At 46.4% G+C, this 26,084-nt stretch overlaps 1 protein-coding gene across 1 annotated transcript in view; it reads left to right on the top strand.

The window, feature by feature from the left end:
* The window catches only part of LOC119443837 (ankyrin repeat domain-containing protein 12-like), an 80,444-nt gene that overhangs the window by 47,769 nt on the left and 6,591 nt on the right, over positions 1–26,084 (top strand). The window contains 4 exon segments of the mRNA XM_049663097.1: positions 12,823–12,924; positions 12,988–13,131; positions 17,413–17,451; positions 17,553–17,645. Of these exon segments, the coding sequence (XP_049519054.1) occupies positions 12,823–12,924; positions 12,988–13,131; positions 17,413–17,451; positions 17,553–17,645 (378 nt within the window).

The following is a 26,084-nucleotide window of genomic DNA, read 5'->3' as shown; positions in this document are numbered from 1 at the left end:
CTACCAGTTCAAGACCTGTACAGCAGTTCTTTGGAGGTCACTGCTTTTCAAGTGCGGCTGGGAAACCGAAGCCTCAGTGTGGCGTCCTTATATGTGAGCTCTCGCCAGAAGGTCTCGATGGGAGAAATCATAAGAGACCTATGCAGCCGCTGCCCAGCTCCGAGGATTTTATGTGGGGACTTTAATGCACACCATACTCTTTGGGGTGACAAGGTGATTGATGGACATGGGGAGCAAATTGTTAGTGCTTTAGACACTGAGCGACTCTGCGTAGTGAATGACAAACAGCCAACATTTTTTCGACCACCGGCCTCTTACAGTGTCATTGACTTGACATTACACTCAGCGGACATCCTCGCATCGTCAACGACGAATAAAAATAGAATGGGTAGTGACCATTTTCCTGTCTTCGTCAACATTGCTGGATATAGAACCAACAGCCGAAAATCCTGTCCTGTGACGCATTGGGATACATACAGGGACGGCCTAAGTGAATCATCTGGAGACCTGTTCGCAGACATGCTACGTAGCAAGAGATTAGCTACTGCTGAGCTGAAGCTACCCGACCACTTCCCCGCTTCGGATCTAAAGCTAAAAAATCTATGCGCTGCCCGTAGAAGAGCAGAACGGAGGCTGATGAGGACGAAGGGTGACCCACCAATGAAGACAGTATATAACAGAACTAACGCAGTGATTCGACGTTACACGAGGAAACTAAGAAGAGATCAGTGGGCAGAATTTTGTGCAAGCTTATCGGTCTTCACGCCAGTTCCAAGGATATGGTGGGTCGTTAATAACCTCGCTGGAAACTTTCGACCAAACAAGCCATTTGAAGCCCTAGCATTGAAGTTAGGCAAGACTCTCACTTGTCTTGCGAATGCCTTTGCCCAAGTATACTCTTCTGGAAGGTCAGCCTGCACAACCAACCCACTTCCACCGCTATTGTCGTCTCTGATGGATGCTCTTTTACACAAGAGAGTTTGAACTAGGTATACTAGGTATGAGCAGCCTCCGACGTCGCTGTGCGGTGGGACCTGACCATATCAGTAATCAGATGCTGACCAACCTACCGGTTGAACGACGACTTGATTTGCTGGCATTTTTTAACCAAGTGCGGGCCAGAGGGGATATCCCACGTTTATGGAAGGTAGCATGGGTGGTACAGGTTCTGAAGCCTGGAAAGAATCCTGCAGCTCTGGACTCGTACAGACCGGTATCACTGACCTCCTGTGCAGCGAAGCTAATGGACAAGATGGCATGCACAAGACTCACTTGGTATGTCGAGCAGGGTCGAAAACTACCGCCGTGCATGATTGGGTTTCGGTAGCGTCTAAGTGCTCAAGACTATGTGCTAGACCTGCTAAGCCACATAGAACATTAGAGTGCGGATAGCCTGTCGACACTTGCTGTTTTTATGGATGTTTCCAAGGCTTACAACAAAGTGTCTCCAACAGCCATCATCAGCCAGTTACAAGTTATAGGCGTCACGGGTCATCTCTTGCACTTCATACATACGTTTCTCAATGTTTGCTGCATCAGAGTCTGTCTTGGTGACACTTTGAGCGATGAAATAGGTATATTTCACGGCGGTGCCACAGGAGAGTGTTTTATCTCCCTCATTTGTTTAACATCGCCGTGGCTAGCCTCCGAAGAGTACTAAACCATCGAACACCAGTGAAGATATCTATGTATGCTGATGATATCTGGATATGGGTCTCCGGCTACCAGCATCGGCGCCTCACTTGAATAGCCCAGGGAGCAGTAAATGCCAATCAGGGCCGGCAACGCTTGGATTATCACTATCAGCAGGGAAATCATCATTCGTACTATTTCCTGTAGTTAAAAGAAAATCTACACGCTTGAAGCTGAATATGGACGGATACGACATTTGACAAGTCACTAATGTCCAATTTGTTGGCGTTACCTTGGACCACAGGCTACTCTGGCGCCGTGCTGTTGACCACGTTGTGGCGTCATCGTCACAGAGGCTCCATGTGCTCAAGCAAGTCGCTGGCATACACTGGGGCAACCAGCTGACGTCGATGCTACGGCTACATACAGCGTTGGTTACTAGTCGGATCCTATAGCAGCTACTTCTGATGTCACCCTCAGATAGCCAATACGAGCCCTTAGAAGCCATCCACAGAAAAGGTACTCGACTTTGCCTTGGAGTCCCTCAGCCAGCGTCGAAGAAGAAAGTGCTCTACAAAGCTGAGTCACGCCCTCTGCGACTTCAGGCTTCCCAGACTCTCGTGATCCAGCTACTACGATTGAGTGAGTCTACGCCCGGCAAAGCCCTGTTAAGACGTATAAGTAACAGGCCGGCGCTCACATTTTTATGCAGCACTGAACACACTTTTTATGCAGCACTGAACACACTTCGCGTCTTAGAATTGCGCTGCTCGAGACAGAGGGAAAAGATAGAACCACCCTGGACATTCGAGGAGATCACATGCGACTTGAGTATACCACGATTGCAGTAAAAGGGCGGCATTTCATCTGTAGAAGCCAAGTCACTAGTCCTGGAACATTTGCGCACGACTTACCCGAATCACCTACAAGTATACACAGATGGCTCTGTCAAAGTAGATGAAGACCGCTGCACAGCTGCATTCTATATTCCCTATCTGAGATATACATGGTCTGGCCGTTCGGATTGTATGGCCTCATCGACAGTTGTGGAAGGTGTAGCAATAGCTTCTGCTCTGCGCAAACTAAAGACTCTGCCTCCGCAGAATGTGGTTGTCCTTATGGACTCAAAGGCCGCATTACAACAACTATACCGTGGTCTGCCATTCATCAAGTTCCCACGCAAATCACTAGCCCTCGTGAAGGAACTCAACAACAAAGGCTTCACAGTAAAGTTTCAGTAGATTCCAGTGATTCCACTCCTGCGCCAACTGCGCCAAAGTGCTCCAAATGGGATTTACTGCGCCATCCTGATACAATCGACGAAAATTGCGCCTAACTGCGCCAAACAGTCTCGGATTTGGCGGCGTCTAGCGCCGACAATTGGACCAACGGGGAATTAAAACGTGCAACGCGATGATAGGGCTAGCCTTAGTTGCGAACAGGAGACGAAACAGCACTAGCGCGTGCGTCCCGATTAAGGGGGGACGCGGCTTTCGCATCGCGAAAAATGGCTAAAAATCGATTTTTTGAAAATCATTTTCAATTTCTGTAACTCTTATTTTATCTGATTCCGAAATATCATCGCTGAAAACCAAGTAGAAGTGCTCTAAAGAAATTGTTGTATCAGCCAAGGTGCCGAAAAATTTCGCGGAAATCGCGAAGAAACGGCGTTTTTAAAGCCACGATGTCTCCGGAACGGCGCAGCCGAGCGCCGCCATCTTGGACTCGTTGGAAAGCGCATTTCTCCGTCTTCAAATTTGCCGCTTCAGCTATCTCCTCCATACAGAAACAAGCACAGAAAAAGCAAATGATTGAAGGTCGTGCCGGAGCCACCGATTGCCCGCGCCCGCCACGTGACTCCAGCGCGGTTCGTCGTCTGCACCGCTTGTTGCGGTCTCTTCGCGATCTCTGGACAGTTTCCGTAATCTCGACTAGTATTAGAGCGGGCGCTACGTGGACATCTCAGTAGCGTGGCCGATCCCGCTTTTTGTAGACGTCTCAGACCCGCGGCCAAGCATTCGGAGCATCGGCGACGCGGATTCGCGACCTAGCTTCGGGCGCGGAATCCTCGGTCACGCGGCTAAGCCTTTCGCGCGTAGGCGTCTCCGACTCGGCGATCAAGCACATTGCGCGCGGGCTTCTCGGATCCTTGCCTAAGCTTAGGAGGCGTTGCCTAAGCATTTCGTGCATCCGCGCCTCCGACTGCGCGACTAAGCACATCGAGCGTCGACTCCTCGGACCCGCGGCTAGGCACTTCGCGCGTCGGCCCTGCGAGCCTCAACTCCTCGAGCCCGCGGCTAGGCATTTCGCGCGTCGGCACCTCGGAAGGCGCGACTAAGCTAATCGAGCGTCGCCTCCTCAAGCCCGCGGCTAGGCATTTCGCACGTCGGCACATCGCTCACCGAGTGTCGACTCGTCGGACCCGCGGCTAGGCATTTCGCGCGTCGGCACATCGCTCATCGAGTGTCGACACCTTGAGCGTTTATTCCTCGGACCCGCGGCTAGGCATTTCGCGCGTCGGCCCCTCCGACTGCGCGATTGAGCTTACCGAGCGTCTATTATTTGGACCCGCGACCAGGCATTTCGCGTGTCGGCACCTCGTACCCGCGACTTAGCACATCGTGTGCCGACTCTATTATCGTAATGCCACGATATCTCGTAACAATACCTATCTACCACCCCTTCATAAAGAGAACCTCATCATGAGCTCTGCTCACTAGACCACTTGGGCTGGCACAGACACCTGGCTGCAGAAGTGAGGCATCATACAAAAGTACAGGCTGGAAAGCACCTAGCAGCTGCATTGCTGCCTATCTATCAGTGACTCTCCTAACCTCCATGTCAATGGAAGATGATTCAGAAGGCTGCATGAGAGCCTTCATTCAGTAACATGGTCGATTCTACCAAAAAAAAAAACAATGCCTCACTGACTGCACTAGAGACTGCTATCAATGAGGCAGTCTGCAGGTACAACGCTAGAACTACTGTATATTTATGCCCACATAGTTCTGCACCTCACTTGGTTTGAAACCCAGGCACCATGCTCTTTGTAGAGCAGCAGTAAAGAATGCCATACAAACATGAAAAACGCAGAACAAAGGCACAGCAGCCCAGAGGCCACATGATGCGGGAACGGTCCCACATTTGCGACGCAACAGCGGTGCTACCAATGCATTGGGTACTATGGGAGCTTAACAGCCGGGAAGACGCAGCGCCCGGGAACGTAACAGTGGGGTTCTACTGTCGCTTGTTTGAAGTGCAGCATGACATGTGATTATAATAACTGCATGCCGCCAATGTGTCCATCATTTTTGTTTATGGATATACGGAATGACATCTGGGAAAACTAGCAATATATGACACGATATCAATTTGTGTGTGTGTGTGTCGCATGTACACTCGTTTTCTTGAAATACTTCAGGATGTGAAAAATCAGCTGCTCCAAGCTGCTCCCAAATGCCAAATTGCCTGCTCCAAAGTGCTCCAAAATGAAATTTCTGATGCTCCAAAAAGTGCTCCAAATCAGAAGTCCACAGTAGCATCACTGAGATTCCCTCCCACATTAGTATTACTGGCAACGAAAAAGCTGATGCGCTTGCATACGCAGCGCTCTATCATCCTCCCAAAGTCAAGGCTCCAAAGAGTAATCAAGTGAAAAAATCGGACATTCGAAAATCACTTTGTGTCGCTTTGGGTTCCACCACATATGCCCTGCGTAACCAAGAGATTTCATCGATAGGAAGCCTCACTTTTATATCGAATGAGGACAGGGTCTGCTAGTACACCGGCCTGGTTATTTAAGACGGGGCGAATCAATTTTCCGAATTGTACGGCATGCGACGAGACGGGAGATATTTGAACACTTTCTGTGGTCGTGCCCAAAATTCCAAGATGAACGGGACGCTCTCCTGGAGAATCTAGAAAAAAACGACCTTCCGCATGCGTGCCTGCAACACCTTGTATTTCCCAAGGGATCAGTTATAGCCCGCAAAGAAACTTCATGTCTCCTTATGGAATTCTTAAAAGAGACTGGTTTAATGTACATATGGTGAAACCCTTCAGCAATATTGTAAGAGACGCTCGGGTGGAGCAATTGCCGGCCTTGATCGCCAGGCTAAACCCGCCTGTTGCTACAATTCACCACCACCACCACCAGGATGGCTTGAGTTAGATCTGCCGTAAAGGCCGTACCTGTGTCGGTGATGAGGACTTCTGGGGTTCGCAGGAGGATGTTCTCAACGAAGAATCTGGCTACCTTGGTGGCACTGCCTTTGGGCAAGGGTTTTGTTTCGGCGTAGCGAGTGAGGTAGTCCGTAGCTACGACGATCCATTTATTCTCGGACGTCGGCGTCATGAAAGGCCCCAGTAAGTCCATCCCCATCTGCTGGAACGGTCGGCGGGGTTTTGCGTCGCTGACAGTCTCGGCATGTCCTTACGTAAAGGGCGACATTGGCAGTGAGGCGAGGCCAGTAGTATTCTTCTTGTATCCTCGCGAGCGTGTGGGAAAAACCAAGGTTTCCAGCCTTTGGGCCGTCATGGAGAGCTTGCAGAACCTCTGGACGCAATGCTGAGGGTACCACGAGGAGGTATTTGGCTCGGAGTGATGAGAAGTTCTTTAGGAGAATGCCGTTTTGCAAGAAAAACGTTGCCAATCCTCGCCTGAGCACCTTCAGCACAACGGCAATCTTGCCTTCCAGGTAGTTTGCAAGGCTCCTTAGTTACGAGTCGGCTCGCTGTTCTGCGAATTCGTCGACAGTGATGGGTCCCAAGAAAGTGTCGTCATCCTGGTCCGTGGTTCGACGGGAGCGCGAGACAAGCAGTCGACGTCAGAGTGCTTTCGCCCGGACTTGTAAACGACGGTGATGTCAAACGCGTGAAGTCTCAAACTGTATCGTGCGAGGCAACCTGAAGGAACCAATGGACTGATGGAGCGGCTAAACTGTGCCCTATGTTATGATCGGCTTGGAACTGCACCTGTGAAATGTGGGAATCAAGCTCGAGCGCCTTTCCCGTGACGAGATAATCCTCTTTCATCCCCGGGAGAGCGTCTGACCTCTACGGAGCAGACGAAAACAACGAGCTACCAAGAAGGAGGACCCGAGGGCGAGGAGGTCGTCAACTTGACCACCGGAGAGAGGACTTCCCCGAAGGAAATGCCGGCCACCACGAGGGGATTTAAGGCCGTCCTGGCCCCCGTGTTAGGTAGAACCTCTCGAGACTCGGATAGAGTCAAAACCATGTACCAATGAAGTGAATACAATCTTTTCTATTTTTCATCATCCCGATGCCCGCCTTCATCGTCGTCTCCTGATTCCTGCGGTGACGACCCACCTCACCCGGTCGAGATTGTATCAGCTGGTTGGCAGCAATGGGATACTCCACCCTTCGTCCTGGCTTCAGCAGAATGGTGAACGCTTGACTTTCTTTGAGAATTTGCCAGGTTTTAGCTTGTGTGTTTTCTAAAACGGCGAATTAGTTTCTGTACGTGCAGGCTCCTGTTAAAAGCTTCCTCACGTCACAGCTGAGTAAGAAAGTCCTCGTTCGGGATTGACCATGGATTTGGGCAAACGGAAAAAGCCAGAGTTGTTATTACTTTGTGAAGAGCTGGGAATTGAGGTCGGGAAAAGTCAGAGAAAGCCACAGCTTATTGAGGCGATTGAGAAGTGCGGGGCTCTTGAGGACGAAATTTCAGAAGCATGGGAAGAGATAGAGAAACGAGCTGAGAAAGCTGAGCAAAACGCTGCAGAAGAGAAGGAAAGGCAAAGAGCTGAGAAAGCTGAACAAAACGCTGCAGAGGAGAGGGAAAGGCAAAGAGCTGAGAAAGCTGAACAAAATGCTGCAGAAGAAAGAGAAAGGCAGAGAGCTGATCAAAAGGAAGCTGCATAAAAAAAGGAACGCGAGGAACAGAGAGATGCAGAGGGAAAGGAACGCGAGGAACAGAGAGCTCACGAACTAAGGCTAAAAGAACTAGACGTGCAGCGGGATCTGGCCAGGCAATCAGCAAATAACCTCTCAATAGATGAAAGGCATTCAGGTGAAGCAAGAGTGAAAATAAGGGATCTCATGCCGTCGTACAAGGTTAACGATGACATGGGATTGTTTCTCGTTATTTTTGAACGAACCTGCGAGAGAAACGGGTTGGCACTAGAGAGTTGGCCGCAACAGATTCTGACCGTTCTTCCTGGCGAAGCAACCGAAATAATTGCAAGGCTAACGAAGGACGAGTCAGAAGATTATCAGAAAGTAAAAGCTGCGTTGCTAAGGAAATATCAGCTCTCAGCGGAGGCTTTCCGCCGCCGTTTTCGGGAGGCAGCTAGGACACCGGGCGAGTCTTTTCAAGATTTCACTTATAAACTGAAAGCCAATTTAATTGAGTGGCTAAAAGGGGAAGATGCGTTCGGTTGTCACGACAAGGTTGTTGAGCTAATCTGCATGGAGCAGTTCTATGGGTCCTTGAGCGAAGAGATGCGCTTGTGGATTCAAGATAGGTCGGGCGAGAAGGGCTTAGAACGTGCTGCAGTGCTAGCAGATGAATTCGCCGCACGTCGCGAATCCGAGAAAACGCGCGTCAGGCCGTTGACGAAATTCGGCAAAGAGGAAAACAGGCGCCCCTTTCACAAAGAGAAAGCTGGAAGTGAGACCAAAGACATGCCGACAGATAATTTAGGCCAGAATAACAGTGCAGCGAAAGACGAAAGAAAAACAGAAAGGGCGTTTGAGGCTAGAAAACCGGTCGTCTATTTCCGTTGCCAGGAGCCTGGACACCTTGCGATCGGCTGTCGGAAGCCTAGGATTGTTTTTTCTTTCGTAAATGACGACGGAAACTTGGAGCTCTTAGAACCCTACATTCGCGACCTCGCAGTGAACGGAACGCCATGTAGGGTACTTAGGGACTCGGCTGCGACAATGGACATCGTCCACCCTGCGTACGTGCAACCTGAGGATTTTACCGGGGAACATGCGTGGATCCGGCAGGTAGTTGAGGAGGATAGTGTTTGCTTGCCCATAGCCAGCGTAAAGATCGAGGGGCCGTTCGGACTATTGATGACTGAAGCCGCGGTATCGCAGAATCTGTCCAAACAACACCCCTACTTATTTTCAAATCGCTCGGAAATGCTGCTAAAGAAAAAGGGTCTGAGTTTTGGCGACTATACGGCCCAAGCTCTCCCGCGTCCCCAGGCTCATGAGATCGCGGCAGAGATAAGGCAAGGCAATGAAGAAAGGAAAAGGCCTCATGACATAGGCACTCAGGAAGCTTCGCAGCACATAACTAATGAAAGCGGGGAAAAAGGTGCTAGCGAGGAGGCATTCGGCTCAGTGGGCATACCGCAGCAGAGGCTGGTAGAGGAATTAGAAACTAATTTGAAGGTTGTTAAAGAAGGAATCGCGGCAGAAGAGAGCAATTACGTCGCGAAGGTAGAAGCAGTGGATATTCCGGAGCACGTTCCTTGCGGAGACAAGGCTTGTTTTAGCAGCCCTAAAGAGGTCAAGGAGGCGCTGAAAAACTCCCTTGTACCTACGCATTTGAGCGGGGTTCCGGAATCGTCCAAAGGAGAGGAGACTGATATGGCGGCCAAACAGGGCAGGACCCGGACGATCGAGGATTGCACAGGCACAATCGGTGACCGCCTGGCGAGGCAAAAATTTTTCAGACAGCGCAAACGAGCGAAGTATTTAGCGCACCGCAAATTCGAGAAAGACACCACACCGCAGCCCGTAAGCAAAGGGCACAGGCCATCATGCAGAACGTCAAAGGGCTCGTTATGGTGGTTGAGAAAACGGAGACGTCTAAGGCGGATGACATCAGAAAAGGGCGCGTCTCCGCGAGTAGGACTGCGGCTGAAAGTGGCAACCTGGCTGAGGTACGCGCGCACGCACAGGGCCAGTCAAACAGTCAATGAGGGGGAATGCGCCGCGAGAGCGAGCACAAAGGAAGAATGGCGATTCTCCTCTCGTTTACGGCCTCCCTCTCTGAGACGCGAAAGAAAGCCGCGGCCACACGAATTGACAGGCGACGGGAGGGGGCAGTGTATGTCTGGCACCCTTTATTGCCCATGGCGAGGCCCAATGACTTTCAGATTGCGACCTAATCGAGTGCGCATTAGGAGGTAGTAATTGTCGAATTGGGCGCCTCCATAAGGTTCCCGTTTGTAAATAGAGCACGTTGCATTTTTTTTTTCGTTTGTTAGTTATTAAGACCTTATTTCTTTTAATTTCAAAGGTTCCGCGTTAATCTCGGTGATTCGTTGTGATTGTTATGCGCGCCAGTTACGCGAATAAAACTGCGAGGCAGGTTTTGCGACGGTGGTGGCTCGTGAACGCGCTGTTTTTGTAGATAGGCATTGACATTGGAGGTTTGTAGAAACAAACCATTTTGGGTAATTCAATGCTTACAGGGTAGGTGCGTTTATCGGCTACCATTGCAGATAGAGTATGGCTTTTGGTTTTCTGGCTTTAAATGCCACTTTATGAATCAGCTTAATTAGGAGTTCAAGCGGTCATCAGAGCGCAGTACATTTTGCCTTAGAAGCGCTGGTACTGGCAGATACTATTGACCCAACGAGTAACTAACTCACTGCGCAGCATTTATCCGTCTGATCATTTTCAATGCACTCTCAGTCTCTCAATAAATGTGGCTTTCCCGGGCAGAAGAAACAAAAACGTTAGGTATTAGGTTAATTGAAATATGCACTTAAGTCTAGTTTCTTTTGTTAATTTTCAAGAAGCTCGAACGAGGGCTGCAGGTTTAATTCTGATAAGGTTTTGCGTGAAGAATATGTGAACCTGGCAGTTCTCATGGTTAGTTGGGTGCTCTCTGTTTGTTGTGCCTTGGGCTTGGCGTGGTCTATTTCCAGAGGGTGTCACCTGGCCTGCCTTGGAACGAACGGCGAAACAAAGCAGAGGCACGGGGTCTATGGTCTCTTCGAGGTGCTTGGATGCTGCAACCCCTTCGAGACCTCCTGTGACGGTGGACGGGCTGTTATGATCGGCTTGGAACTGCACCTGTGAAATGTGGGAATCAAGCTCGAGCGCCTTTCCCGTGACGAGATAATCCTCTTTCATCCCCGGGAGAGCGTCTGACCTCTACGGAGCAGACGAAAACAACGAGCTACCAAGAAGGAGGACCCGAGGGCGAGGAGGTCGTCAACTTGACCACCGGAGAGAGGACTTCCCCGAAGGAAATGCCGGCCACCACGAGGGGATTTAAGGCCGTCCTGGCCCCCGTGTTAGGTAGAACCGCTCGAGACTCGGATAGAGTCAAAACCATGTACCAATGAAGTGAATACAATCTTTTCTATTTTTCATCATCCCGATGCCCGCCTTCATCGTCGTCTCCTGAATCCTGCGGTGACGACCCACCTCACCCGGTCGAGATTATATCACCTAACAGATATGCTCTCCATGTAGGTTTACAAGGACCACCACGACTGGGACATTGCCCTTCTTTACGTAACATTTGCGTATAATTCTTCTCTGCATGACACCGCCAAATTTTCTCCATTTTATCTACTCTACGGTCACGAACCGACCTTACTCCTTAATACTGCACTTCCTCCTGCTGCGACCTCAAGTGCGTATGCGCACAATGCCATCGCCCTTGCCGACCATGCACGCCAGCTTGCCCCTACTCGACTGCAGCCTCGTAAACCACTCAGCAGCACCAGAGACGTACGAAGTTGCTCCTGTCAGTTCCACCTCTCCCTCTACTGAGGCATCCAGTGATGTGCATGTCAGTAGGCTCAAGGCCTACAACATACACTGCTTCCGAGTCCGGCCTTTAGTCGCTCCGAGATGGCGCTTTTGTCGCCGGGGGTTGTACTACGGACCAGTGTAAAGATGATGACGATTCGAGGCTAGAACAGGCTGTTGCCTCTTGGCCTAGTGCGGCATATTTGTTTGTAAATATACTTGTATATAGCTTCTCGTCTGGATCTTCCTACGTAGCAATATCGAAAACTCTTAGCACTCATGCGAATATTATATTAATTCATGAGCAAAAAAAATTATTTTTGCGGGCATGGGCTTTCTTGGACCAAGAAATTGTCGACTAAGGCTGCACTTAGAAAACGGTACACATTTCAACTCGTTTGCGACAAAGCAGATTGCATCATGTGATAAGATAATGCTGAGTTTCTGTGCTGAGACACTTAAATGAGGAATAGACCAATTTCACAGTGAGTTTCACCACGCCACCGCTGCCACAAAGCATGATGGTAGTACATGTATTTGTCGTCCTTAGTGGTCCGAAAGGCAACTATGGTTAGAAGCACATTGTGTTAGTGCCATGACGAATCCACTTTGCCCTCGAAATCAAAAGGCAGGGAGGGGAGAATAAAGTTTCTGCAATTGGTGTCAGGTTGAGGAGACGTACCGCCTAAGAACCCCCTAAAATTCATTAAAAATATCTACAGTGGGATTCTCTTCAGCATTCCCCTCAATGTTACATTGAATCAATGTACAGGTGAAAAGCAGCGAGGAGTACTACAATCGAGCCACTGGCAGGCAGCTGTGCATACATATTGAATGTTGAAAACGGTCTATTCTATTAAGGGTAAATAGGCTATTTCGTAAAAGGAAAACTATCCATCTCAAACCAGCATGGTAATGAGTCTAGTGCAGCAATACCTGAATAAATTTGAAAGTAATTTGAAACTTACTGGTTTGCTGCGACACGTTTACTCATATATTCTTCTAAACTTTATTCAATTATGCTTGGACGTAAGTTCATATCACTTTATTACATTTAAGTTTTCTATTCATTGGGCTGAATGAATATTTGTCGGCGAAACGAATGCACTTGGTAAATCGAAAGTTTCATAAAATCAGTTTTCAGTTAATCATGTTTCGACTGTATAATGCTGTTGGATTAAAAGCAGTGGTTGAAATACCTTGGCGTTAGCCTTGAATATTTGTATACATTGCATGTTGCTACACTGTGCTGCATAAAACAAGAACAAAACCTACTTGTTCTGTTGGAAGCATATTGGTAAGTCCTGATGCTTCAGAAGAAAAATGGATTTCAATTCGCACTCTTTTAAATTTTTGTTTATTTGAGTTGCAGTTCTTCCAGTTGTGGTGATTTTGAGAACCTTGAACTTCATTGACCAGTTAACATATCTGTGTAGTGATATTGCTACAGCTTGTCTAATATGGGGCACTGCATTTGGTAACGCGTTCTTCACTCCCCAGATTCCACTACCACAGTCACTGAGTGGGTCTCCAATGCGGGACCTGTTTCTAGACCAGGAACGTGAACGGTATAAGTTGCGATTGCAGCACCTGATTGAACGGGTAAGCTGTCTCAGAAGCACTGGCACTTGGGTTGTGTATTCATCTGTGCTTTTCCTATTTCAGGAGAAGTTAGTGTTGTCAGCTGAGCAAGAAATTCTTCGTGTGCATGGGCGAGCTGCCCGTGCAATCCAAAATCAGGCTGTTCCTCTGTCTGCTTGCAGCATACTCAGGGATGAGGAAATCTACAATGTCCTAAAGCCAGAACAGGTAAGTAGACCATACCATGCTTATTTTGGTGACAAGAATGACACTGTAGGAGGGACGTGAAGGCGAAGGCGGTGTGCAGAGGCGGCGGCTGCGACGACCAGCGTGGCTAGCTTTCAGAACGACACTGTGGCGTGCCGAGCTTGCGTTTCGAACACGCGCTGTGCTTCTTTATTTTCTCTTCTATTTTCTGCCGGCACCAAGGCGCCGGCTGAGAGCACCGACCAGAGCGCTCCGCACTGCAGCATCGGTGGGTGCTACAACACCACTGGTTAGGTACAAAAAGAGGGAAATTTGTTTATGGTGAAATTAGTTTGCGACTTCTCTCTCTGGTGAAATAAGTTTGCGACTTCTTCTCTCTTCATATTACATGAAATGGCTTTTCCATTGCTGCGGCAAGCAGCTTTTACTGGCGGGTTTCCCAACTAGCTCTAGTCTTCGAGGCAGACACGTAGCTTGTGGTCACCTTTGCAACATATTGCAAGGCACCATTGCAACAACACAGTGCAGGGTTCACCGATTCACCAGCAAGGCACGGACAGGCTGCAGCTGCTGGTGGTAATGAATTCAACACAAAGAGCATGCGCAGTATCTATAATACTACAGTTAAACCTGGATATAACAAAATTGACAAATTCCCGAAAAACGTCGTTATAAAGAGGATTTCGTTTTGTGCAGGTTCTGCACGAAAATTCGAGAAAGAAACGCTTACCGTATTTACTCGATTCTAACGTGCCCTCAGTTGTAACGTGCACCCGTTTTCCGTGACTGAAGGAGAGGGGAAAAGATCCTTTACAGTACCGCTCACCTCATGCTTTCATACAGAAATACAACTATCTCTCAAGATTTACTCCCAATACACTGAAGTTGCAACGAACAAAAAAGTCCCAGTTTCGCCCGAAAGGTGAAGCATTGATTGCGACAGCAAATTAGCAGACAGCTATACGAAGTAAGGATAGTAGTTTTATCGGCCGTATAAACTTGTAAACATTCGCTGTTTAACTAAATTGGTAGACCAATGCCTAAGCACACGTACTGCAGCACATGGTCAAAGCTACGGGAGCTAGGCTCGAAGTGCGTAGGAGGCAGCCATATTGAATTCGAGCGTGCCAAGCGCGACGCCGCCGCTTCGCATTCTGTCACGGCGGAGAAGGTGCTTCTGGTTGCTGCTCGTGCAAAAATGACAAAATTTTGGGCGACATCTCTAAGTTGTTGGTGAGGAAAATTTTTTATTTCAAGGGGGTCTCACGCTGCCACTACGTTACATAGAGGTCTCAAATACATGTGCTTCTATAGAGTAACGGCGAGGAATAGAAAAACTTCGTTATATCCAGGAATTTGTTATATGGAGGTTTGTTATAAGCAGGTTTAACTGTATACATATTATATAACATAAACCATTTGACTGTCAAGTTTTTTTTTCCCCCACTGCCCCACAAACTCTGTTTAGTTTTTGTTTGCATGTTCAATAGACATTTCATGCTAGTAGTAGTGTGCTGCAACGCTCCACATTAATGTGTTTTTAGCGATTGACCTTAACCAGGTAAGTATTTCTCATTGCAGTCAACACTTAGCAATTATCAAATAATAATTAATCTAACTAAGAAGTCCACCTGTTTAGAACACCTTTCTAATGTGATGCTCTTCAATAGAAAGCACCACACAAAGTAGCACCTAACAGCTGGTACACGTTTAGCAACATTCCCTTTGCTGCCTTTGTCAGCTCTGCGTGGGTGCAGATATGGCAGACTCGTATTGGTTTCTCTTTCACTGTAGTTGGCAGTATAACAGGCATTAAGTGATGCGCTGTCAGCTGCATTGGGTCTTCACCCTTGGACAGGCAGCCTCCCTACGAGTTTGCCTTGCAGTATTTTTTTGTTAGCTGGCAGACTAGCTCAAGTTGAAAGTCTACCGTGTGCTTCCTTTTATAAGTTTGCCTTTTGCCAGTCATCCTTTTACCAGTCTTGCACTATGTTGCAGTTTAGTACAACATCATTCAAGAGGTCACAGAAGCATTTCTTGTACAATTTCATATTCTTTCTTGTGATTGTGCCATTCAATCGCTTCAATATCTACTTTGTTCACAGCTCCCGTGCCAGCATTGCACTGATTGATGCATTGATGTATCTTTTTGTTCTCACTTATCTTCCTGTCCACCTTCGAGGACTCTAGCATTCTACTGTTACGCTTGGTTGTGAGCATACTCATGTTTGCCCTTCCAGTTGGACGAAGAGAAGCTGCTCTTTGCAAATCTTGCTGGTTTAACCTTTCCTCCAGTTTTTGTCATCGCTTGGGACACCTTTCTATTCCTTCGCACTGTAGTGCATGCATGGGTTTTTTTCTCAAGTAAACGGGTGAAGCGGGCTGAACTGGTGTACCAATTATCAACCCACAAGATGCGACTCTTTCTCCAGGTACTTTTCTTACAAAGTGAGCACTGCATATGCTCCATATGCCATCTCGGAGTCAACTTGCGGAAGTTTTGCGGTCTACATCAGAATGTCCAGCAAAAATCCTGTCGCAGAGTAAGAGGATTTTACACCAAAGCTGCGTGCATTTGGACAGGGTGCATTTCTTGCATGACAGCAAGGCATCGAACAGCAGCAGGCTCTAATCAATTGAAAGATCCCAGAAAGGGGATAAGGTGTCCAGGAAAAAAAAATAATACGCGTTAAGATGAAGTGGACCTTATGCTGCCTGTCACTATGACACTGTTGGCCATTATTGGAGAAATAACCTATCCACAATAGCAGAAGGAAGCGGTTGTGGCTCATTAACTGAGAGAATGCAGGTGTGCTCAAGAGGGGATCCAGGGATCAATATTAACAATATTCAGCAATCATTGTAGGCCATTAGCATTGTGACTGGTGTATATGATCTGTTCAGCAACCTAACCGTGGCAAGCACTTGATGCTGAAAAAGGTTTGTCTACTCGACTATTGCATTCACGATGTCCCATGTAAATGAAGTTTAAAAAATATGTAGCTCACTGGATGCTGTCGTGATGCTACTGCAGGTCTTTGAAGATGATGGTTCAAAAATTAGGCTTGAATTATTTGTCCAGCAGAACTTCTGCTCGTCACATTTCATCCTCTTGCTTGGATCTGGTGGTGGCAGGGGCTCTTCTTTGCTGTCATTACTTCATAAGCTACATAGATGAGCTGGTTCCTCAATATCACTTTCATCGGAGTCTGAATTCATTAACAGTTCATAAATTTCATCGTCTGTCAGAACGCAAGTGTACCAGTTCCTAGTGGTGTACCACAGGAACTGTACAGAACACTGGAACGTGTGCTCCACCTACTGTTGGAAATTTAACCTACGTGTTTTATCTGTTTTATGACCTCTCCATAGATGGCACTACAGGCTCACAATATACTTTTTTGCAGAAGTTGCTTCCGGAGAATCTGGGAGCGCCCTTAAAATTCCTAACAATTTCTACACTCAGGAGTAGCAGTCGTAGGGTTAAAGGTGTGCAAATATTTGAAACTTTGAATACAAATGGATTATTGTACAGTTAAACCTCAACATAACGAAGTCGGTAAAATCGGCATTTAGTTATACTGAAATTTGACCATTTATGCAAATTAATACAGTCCATGGATTTTTCTCACATGGAGGGGGCCGCAAGTGTGCCAGAAGGTTGAGCAAGTACCAGTGCTCTTTCTCTTCGTCCTCACCAGCCAGCTCTGCCAGCGCATTGCTCACGCGTCTGCCAGACCAGCATAAAAAAATTAGTGTTTTTTCTTTCGTGTTAGACATTCTTCGAGTTTACGAGGCCGCAAAAGAATTTGCACGTGACAAGTGAATTTGACTTACGTTCATCAGTTTTTTCCTGAATATCTTGAATAAGTACTGGTCAATAAACATTTTACGCCTGTTAAATTGTCTGCATGTGTAAGTGCCGAGATTATATATAACAAATTATGCACACCATTTTTTGTGGAACGTATATTTTAGCATAAGTACATTCGCATACCTAAAAACATTTAGAAATTTCCAATTTGTGCTTCCCACAATGCACAGTTCATTCCTACAAAGGTTCAACTTTTGATGCACCCAGCAGTTCGCAAACAACAAAAGTTTTACTCTTCCTGTAAGCACTAAGAACACCAATTGGCATAAATTTCATGATTTCTTACTGCGGTCGCAAAGCGCCTATAACATTAAAATTTCTCAACCTTGTTCCGCCAAAGACACAAGCAAAACCCAAGATCATATTTGGGATCACACTTTATTGTTCTTTGCTTGCAGTATTTGATTTTTTTTTTTCTTTATTTACAGATGTGTGTCAAAAGTCCTGAATCTATCCCAGACAAGAAGGCAAGTGTTTGACTTTGGTGTTTCCTTTGTTTTTGTTTTTTCATAATGTGAACTCCTTTAGTACTGAGGGATTTAGAAAATGTTTCATTTCTGTGCTTTAGGATGATAAAGACAAGAATGTGCGATCTAGATATAATGGACGTCTCTTCTTGTCGTGGCTGCAGGATGTTGAAGACAAGTGGGAAAAAACAAAGGTATGTTTTGTGTTTGTTGTAAATCCATAAAGGCTGTGAAATGAGTAATTTTAAACAACATATGTAATTTAGACAAAGCACAACTACTGAACGTGCAGAATCAGGTAAAACGTTTTTTGTCTTTGCAAGCTTCCCTCTTGCAGTAATTACCTGCCACTTAAGTTGATGTGCATGGCTCAGGGAAAACCATGTTAAAGCTTATGTTGTAGATTAACCTGTTTGGTAAAAAATATATTCGTCACTGCCTGTTATCAATCATGTGGGAACTGATGTGTAGCTGAGTGGAAGTGAAGAGCAAGCATGAATGAAGAGATACCTAATGTGTGGAGCACTTAAAGTCTTTGACATTCGAATGATTTTGACAGTGTCCCGATTAAGAGCTCTTCACTCACCCAGAAAATGTGATAGTTGTTAATCTATGTTACTTAAACATTTGGATGGTAGCATCAAAAGCAGATTGTGCATAAAGCTTGGGTGCATTAAGTTGTGCCATGCTGGACGCTTACACAATCAGAAATGATACAGAAAGGCTACTGTAGGCAATTTGGCACTTGGCTATTATTTTAATGAAAACAGGTAATACACGTGGGCAAGAAAACTCATTTAGGTGCTTAGACTTCCTGGAACATGCACACGCTCTGCTATAGACTTTTGGGTGCATTGCTTTTTGTGCGCTCCGTTGTTTGCATGCATAATTGCAATATACAAATAATAGGCAAATCATATACAAATAATTGCAATACAAATAAAGGTAGTCATTAGTTGATGCTATAGTATACACCTTATTGAAAGTTTGTATTGCTGTACTGCTGTTTTGTTGAAAATCTGCTAGCGATTCGTTTTCCCTCTTCATGATTAACAAAACGTCAGTTAGCCGTTCAGGTACATACATTCCCCATACATTCCCCAGGTAGAATAAATACTTCTGTGTGGCACATGCCCTAGACCTCAGGCATGCCAGCTATGACTGCCGACGGAATCAGCAGTTATGTACTGTGCAGGCATGTAAAAAGGAATAAGGGCTCTTGTGGTGCATTATCTTTGCTTCTGTGAGACTTCATCATCATCATCCTATATTAATAATCACTGCAGGCTGAAGGCCTCTCCCTGTGATCTCCAATTACCCCCGTCTTGCACTAGCTGATTTCAACTTGCGCCTGCAAATTTCCTAACTTCATCACCCCACACATATTTCGGGACATATTTCGAAAAAAATTTACCGCAATTTTTCTAGGGTGACAGTACAGTGACAAAAAATATTTTGCGTTTTATATATGTACTGTTTATTCATGAATAACAATAAAAATAGGAAATAAGCTTATAACAACAAAAAATTTGGTACATTCTTATACACATAGTTCAAAGGCTTAGAAAAATGCGCTCACGAGAACATTTCGCAAGTCTATATTTCACACGTCCATACCGTAATCGAACTGCGTAGGTGAGCACACTCAAGAAAACTGTGTGGTTGTGTGCCCGTTACAAAAACAAAACGTGTGACAAACTTCCACTAATTCTTCATCTTATTGCCAACCAGAGGCAATTAGTTTGCGCGAGTCTCCCCCCCCAAAAAAGGAAGCGCATGCACGGCGGCATCCTTCGTATGCACACCCCTGTGAGCAATAAACGAGCGAGTAACAGGCGGTCACCCTTTGAGCGATAATAACGAGATACCCATCAGCTTTGCGAGCGCAAGAAGCGCAGGCGGTTTTGGCTTCTTGGCAAAACCTGAACTAACCACCGCACCCCCGTGCATGCGCCGGAGCAAACAAACCATACAACGAAAACTGAAAGAGAGAGGCACAAAAAAAAAATTCCCGCGTGGTGGCAGCACATACCGGGAAAGAAAAAGTTTAAGAATTGGCGCGCTTTTTAAACGTACAGACACCGCTGTAAATATACGGCATCGACCATTTCGGACAGCGCCGTATATTTACGTCATTGACCCTGAAAGGGTTAAGAGTGGAACGCGATAGCATTCAGCGATCCCTGACTGCATCTCGCGCTTCCTGGTAACTGCAGCTTATGTAACCGTAATGTTTACCGGGAAATGCTGGGGGCGAATGCTATGCAAAATGGTGAGCTTTCTGGTTCATTTTTTCTTTGCCCCTCACGGCGGGCGTCAAGGATGTGCAAAGGAGAGCGCTGCTTGGATTGTGTTGCAAGGAACCGAGCAGCGTGCGCTCCTCTGCTATTGGTAGAAACGCAGCCTCATGCATGGGCCTATCCCGGAGGTAGTACACGACCTCGGCAGAAAGATTACATCATTTTCAGGTTTCTGTTATTGTTTCGCGCTTATAATATTTAAGTCTGAGAAGATGTGACATAAAAGGTATGCGCTGACTGTGTTTTGTTTCATGACATTTGTGGGTTGTCATTCTCAAAATTTCGAGGAATAACTTTGTCAAGAATGTAAGACAAGGTATGAACAACTTGGCACACCATAGAATGGTGTGCCAATATAACCCGCATATACCGCATGTCATACAGCAAGGCATAGCATGTACATATACCTAAGTACATACGGAAATTTTCGCTCACTGACGACACCAACACGGTCACCGGATTTTCTGTGACACGGGGCCCTTAACGCTTTGGCGTTAATAAATTGAACTTCGCGTTATCTACACGTTGCTGACCAATAATTCAGGCTTGATGGTGACCGCCTGAAAGTCTAAATAATCGGGAGTCCAAAATATCCAAATTCGCAAGAAAACTAGTTACTTTATTCCACGAGTGGCTAAAAAAGTGCACCGTATTCTCGGATAACCACTTTCGGGGATACGCTCACTTTTGCGAGATTTCACACCTACGAGCGGCGCCATTCTTGGCACTGTGCCAATTACCAATAATGCCATGGTAACGCTATGATCCGTCGATGGGTCCATGCTAGCCACGCGAAATGTTGCGAAAGTGAAAGTATCCCTGAAAGGGATCAGCTAAAAATAAAGCCGAAGTTTGGCAATGCATTGCTGCGCGCACATAGGCTTGCCTACGATCTGGTCAGTCCGTACCTCTATCATTGTCATGCTGTCGCCACAGATAAATGAAAGTACAATCGATGCATGCGCCAAGTCTTCAACCCCTGGCAACAGAACGGAACCGCGATTTTGTATCGATGCCTTTTCCAGTGCCACTCCTTTTTGCGCTTTGTCATGGGTAAGAGCGGCGTTCCGCCTGCATCAGCCAGCCATGAATGATGGATAATAAGAGTGGCATATAGAATTGAGCGGAATGCACCGCCACAAAATCGCGGCCCAGAAGTTGACCGTGCTATCATTGCCGAATGACGGCGGGTTTCTTTAGCAACAGTCATTGTCCTTGTCGGCGCAGGCATCGATGGGGGAGTCGACAACGCTTAATCAACTTGAAGTCACCGGGACCATGTCACTATTGAACACTTGAATGTGCAAACACTTGACGTGTGGAACCAACACCATGGGCTTGCCAGGGTGCACTTGTCGTATGGTTTGGGTGCATTTGGTGCTGGATTAACTAGGCTTTGTTAGTTTCAGTTTCGAGGAGGTGTCAGCAACATGGCTGATGACCATGCCGCGGCGATGCCAGTGGCATATCAAAACCAAAATATTGCTGTTTCCGCTCAACTCGGCATTCAAATTAGCACGCAGTTGTGCAGGCGGAGTCCGAATTACTGAACGGTGGTGTGCCTTAAGGGGTCCGAAATTTCGGTCGTACTTATGCATTCAATTTATGGGCCACTGAAGGGGCCTCCAAGTAGTATGAATAATTGAGCTTGTCTGAATTGTTGGTGTCTGAATAATCGGGATGGCGTCAGTTGCTGAGCAGAGGCCTCAATTTTACGAGGAAAAGCAGACTATTGAAAAGCACCTGGTGTCTAAAGTAATGCTTTAGACACCACTAAAACAGCACATATAAGTAGGCGCACTTGCGCTTATGCGTCAACTCTTCGGTAGGGAGCGCGGCACCCGCGAGAAGGGCAAACGGCATTTGGTTTGAAATTTCAGCTCTTTCCTCGCCATGTAGCGATGTAGTACTTAGCAAACACGATCATTAACGCGCATTGTATGCACTGCGCTTGTCAGCTAAAAATGGCGAGACCTGGTGACCGGCCAGTTTGACTTTCCATTAAACAAGGCATATGCATGGCTACATCATTATCATGGTGCACTGCATAAGTAAAAAAAAAATACGACATGCAGCACTTCATTTGTGTTAAAGGCAGTTTGAAGGATAAATAAAAAGCTGGATGTGCTCATGTTAGTTCTCACCTGTAGCTGCATTGTTCAGACTGCTGCATTCTAGTCTTAGTTTGTTTCAATCCTATTGAAGTGGTCGAGGAAAGTGTTGGGTAGATTAACTGTTTATTTAATTGAAATGTTGAAATGATGAGGAAAGTGGACGAAAAGACAACTTGCCACAGGTGGCAGCTGAACCACCCACATTTTCTGCATTACACGTGTGATGCTCTGCCGATTCAGCTACCGCAGCGGCCATTCTCTTGTGCACTTTCTCAGTTATTGGTTGAAGTACATGTACATTTCAAAGGGTTGAATTACATGCCCACGTCTGCTGCTCGAAGGCCTTTGAGATTTTCTATGAGGTCTCGTGCAACTACATTAACTCGATAGGCTATCGACTCGAAGCCCGTTGAAACTACCTACCATATAGGCAATAGACGAGTTTCCCAGACATCTCTGCGACTCCACCACCGAGAAACATTCGTCATGTATTTCAAGAAATTACATCGGCTGTTCATTGCAGCATGCGAGACGGAACGTTGAAAAGTGCCTGCTGCTCTTTCATTTCGGTTGTTACCCGCTGATTACGCATTGAGCATCATATTTGTTCGCGCTTTGTATGCAGTACATGCTGATGTACGCGGTCATTTTGCGTTACTATTTTTGCACACGTGCATCTCGGTGACTGCAACGTTATGTTTGCTTAGCGACGGACATAATAGGATTTGTATACCTGTTAGAGACAGATTTGAGCGGCGCCGAAACTTTCGTGCCCTATTAATGCTTACCTACATGGGTTTCGCGCACGACTTGCAGACTTTGGTAACAGCGATATCTAGAAGTTCTTAAGTAAGCGAGGCGGCAAGTTTAACATAAAAACGCCGATAGCCAATCATCGCCAAGTCATCAATAGCCAATCAATAGCTAATCGATAATCGATCAATAATCAACAAATTCCGGAAAATTCTGGGGATGACTTAGTAGTGCTTAGCCTAGCCCAAATACGTAGCCAATACCTTGCGATAGCCAATCAGCAGCTAATCGATAATCTATCTATTAATAAATTCCGGAAAATGCTGGGCATGACTTGGCAGTGCTTAGCCTAGCCCAAATACGTGGTCAATACCTTACGATGGAAAATCAACAGCTAATCGATAATCGATCAATAATCAATACATTCCGGAAAATGCTGGGGATGACTTGGTAGTTCTTAGCCTAGCCCAAATACGTGGCCGATACGTTGCGACAGCCAATCGATAGCCAATGAATAGCTAATTGATAATTGATCAATAATCTAAATTTCAGGAAATCTAAGTACACGGGTGTTTTCGCATTTTGCCCCCATCAAATGCGGCCGCTATTCGTCCCCGTGTTTCTTCTCGCGCTCTGTATTACCAGTACCACCTATTAATCCATTGGATCCACAACTCTCGAAGCTTTTGCTCTTTAGAAAACACATAGAATCCGAAGCCTTTGTCCCTTGTGTGGTTGTTGTAGCACCCAGGAACGCAGCAGATCAATCCACCCATCGCACGATGGCTCTACACCAACCATAAAAATTGCCAAAAATCGTTCGGCAACAGGACGCACAGGCACTCCGGGCGGCTGGAGCGGCCGGATGACTACAAGTACCAGCATGCACCGCGGCAGCGGTGGCGTTGTGAAACTGGCTGGTGGGATCGGTCTATTGGCATATGGGATCTGTGAATGTGTAGTTAAATGGAGATAAAGAAAAAAATGACACTTCGTGGGGCTACAGGTTATGTCACATGCAAATTCTTTAAGTTGAGCTTTAATTGCATTGCGTCTAAAGCAGGTAGTGGGTGGGGTTTCATTAAAGTACTTATGCAAAAAAATTGTTTTTAATCGAGAGGTTTTGCGCCTATGGAATTCTGCAGCTGAGCGTGAGGTTGTACTGTTGAATCTCCGCAGCAGCAGCCACATTCTGGCGGGTGGGGTCTTCAAAAGCAGTTGTGTAATTGTAAGGATTCTTTCCATCAGCACATGACAAACAAAGCAGGTGAACTTGCCCATAGAGCTGCAAGACAGCTTGTACTGAAGGTGTGGGCAACATCAGTAAGGTATCTTTCTGACAGTGAAAATAATACTTAGATAATTTATGCAGTGCACACTGCCAGCTTTGGATCATGACCTTTGGCTTGTTTTTGTGTTTGGCACATTGGGGAAAACTTGCTTGAAATACTTATGAGCTGTAATAGGAAAATGTGTGTATCAAAGGTAACCTGGCATCTTCGGTTTGAAGAAAATGAGGGCTCTCCACAGGGAAAATGAGGTGAAATATTTGGGAATAAATACTCTTGGATATAAAATGATACATGTGCAGGTGTGCGTATGCATATACTGACTTTTGTTGAAAAAAAGGATAATACTACTGTATCCAAACTAAATATTTGCAAAAATGCTTGCCTGTTAATACCTCCAGAAGGTCGATTTGCTGCTCCAAAATGGATTGGTTCAATCACATTTGTGCTTGATACTTGTTCTTAACTCTTTCCTTACCACGGCACTAGGCATCGATCACCAGTGACTGAAGTTTTTGAGCGCATATTTAAAAAAAAAAAAAACACGCCGCACACCTGGACTCGCCATCTCGGTGATGGTATACAAAGTAGAGTTTTCGTTTCTGCGCAGTTCACATTTTTACCGCGCAGCGGGGATTTTTAAAGGGCGCGCGAGCTCAAAGGTTGAGCGGCGTGATGCCGTCGACATCCAGTGCCGCACGCGCTCGAAATAGAGCAGTTTCGCTTGATCCCAACGATCCTAGAAGCGATCTTTTGGACTTTTTGAGCAGTAATGACTGTGACGTCAATGTCGCATCATCGGAGTTTAGTTCGGATGAGGAAACTTAAGCAGATCAGCCGGGGAGCATCAGCTGTTGCACACCGGCAAGTTTCGTTTTCGCCTCCCGTTTTGTTTATTGATATCTACAGCCGGTTCAGTTGCCCTGTTGGTGTCCAAACTATTTTCTTTATTTATGGTATGTCCCCTTGATTTGGACAAGACGTGCTGCCACCAGTTTCGGCCCTAGAGAGATCCAGGCATTGTGGGGATGCGAGACTCTCACGCGTCCCCTGATGTTGTTTTCCCCGCATGTCTCCTGTTGTCCGGCTTCTCCGCGTGGCTGAGCCCGGCAGCGGTCGTGGTGGTTGCGGCGCATTGCCGGAAATGGCGTGAGTGTCGCGATGCTAGCGCCGCCGAACGGCTGGGTGACTTGGGAGAAAAAGGTCGAAGGCGCTCTCTTTTTGGTTTGGGATTGGCGGACAACACGCACGAACGCTTCGCGCGTGCGCCGGCCCGCTTCGCGCGACCGTCACGCGAGGCTAAGAGCAGGACACTGGTATGGACGAACACGGATCGTTCGAGCGCGCCACCGTTCGCGTGACTGTACACGTGAACGACTAGGCGATGGTGTCATAGCATGGGGCGAACGTATTCGCTCGCTATCGGGTCGCGGTGAGTCGGACTTCCTTGATTTGTCGCGCGCCCGTGTGAATGTTCTATTGGTTGTAATTCGGCTAGTGTGCATTGGTGTATGAAAGGCGCAATAAATGCCCTTGTGATTGTCTGCACTACTGTGTTGTCGTTCCTTTGTCCCAAGAGCAGGTGTGAGACCCGACAGCATTGACCTCGGGATGACGCTCCGTAGGGGTCCGATGCTGCTGGCGAGAGCTCTCGATTTTTTTCGCCTGTTCTTTACGGCAAAGGTCGTTCATGCTATATGTATAAACACCAACAAATATGCACGGACGCCATATCCTTGACAAACTGACATAGAGAATTTTTTTCTTTGAAGGGTATGTCTATCATTAGGAAAGTTTGCCGTGAATTTCATTATTTGTGTTTGGTAATTTTTCGTATATTGTAATTACCGTTTCTTTTCCGAAATGTACTTTTGAAATGTGCATTTAGTACTCGTGTTTTTGTATATAATATTAGGCTGTAAATTAATCTTTTTCTTGAAAAAAGTAAGACCCACCAAGAACTTGAATGTTTCACTATGCGTCATGTAATTTTTAACTTAAAGAGTACTTTATCTATGGGTATAATTCTTTAAAGAAATGTTGCCAAGGGATATATCAACAATTTGTATATTTTGCAATTTTTCTGAAATTTTTTGTATTTTTTATTTAAAAATTTTTTATGCTAATTTTTTTAATTCCTTCAAAATAAATATTATTTGAAAGCACGTTCATTTACC

Source organism: Dermacentor silvarum, chromosome 1 (genome assembly GCF_013339745.2).
Source record: "Dermacentor silvarum isolate Dsil-2018 chromosome 1, BIME_Dsil_1.4, whole genome shotgun sequence".
Lineage (NCBI taxonomy): Eukaryota > Metazoa > Arthropoda > Arachnida > Ixodida > Ixodidae > Dermacentor > Dermacentor silvarum.
The sequence above is the reverse complement of the archived record's forward strand: the minus strand, read 5'-3'. Positions and strand labels throughout refer to the sequence as shown.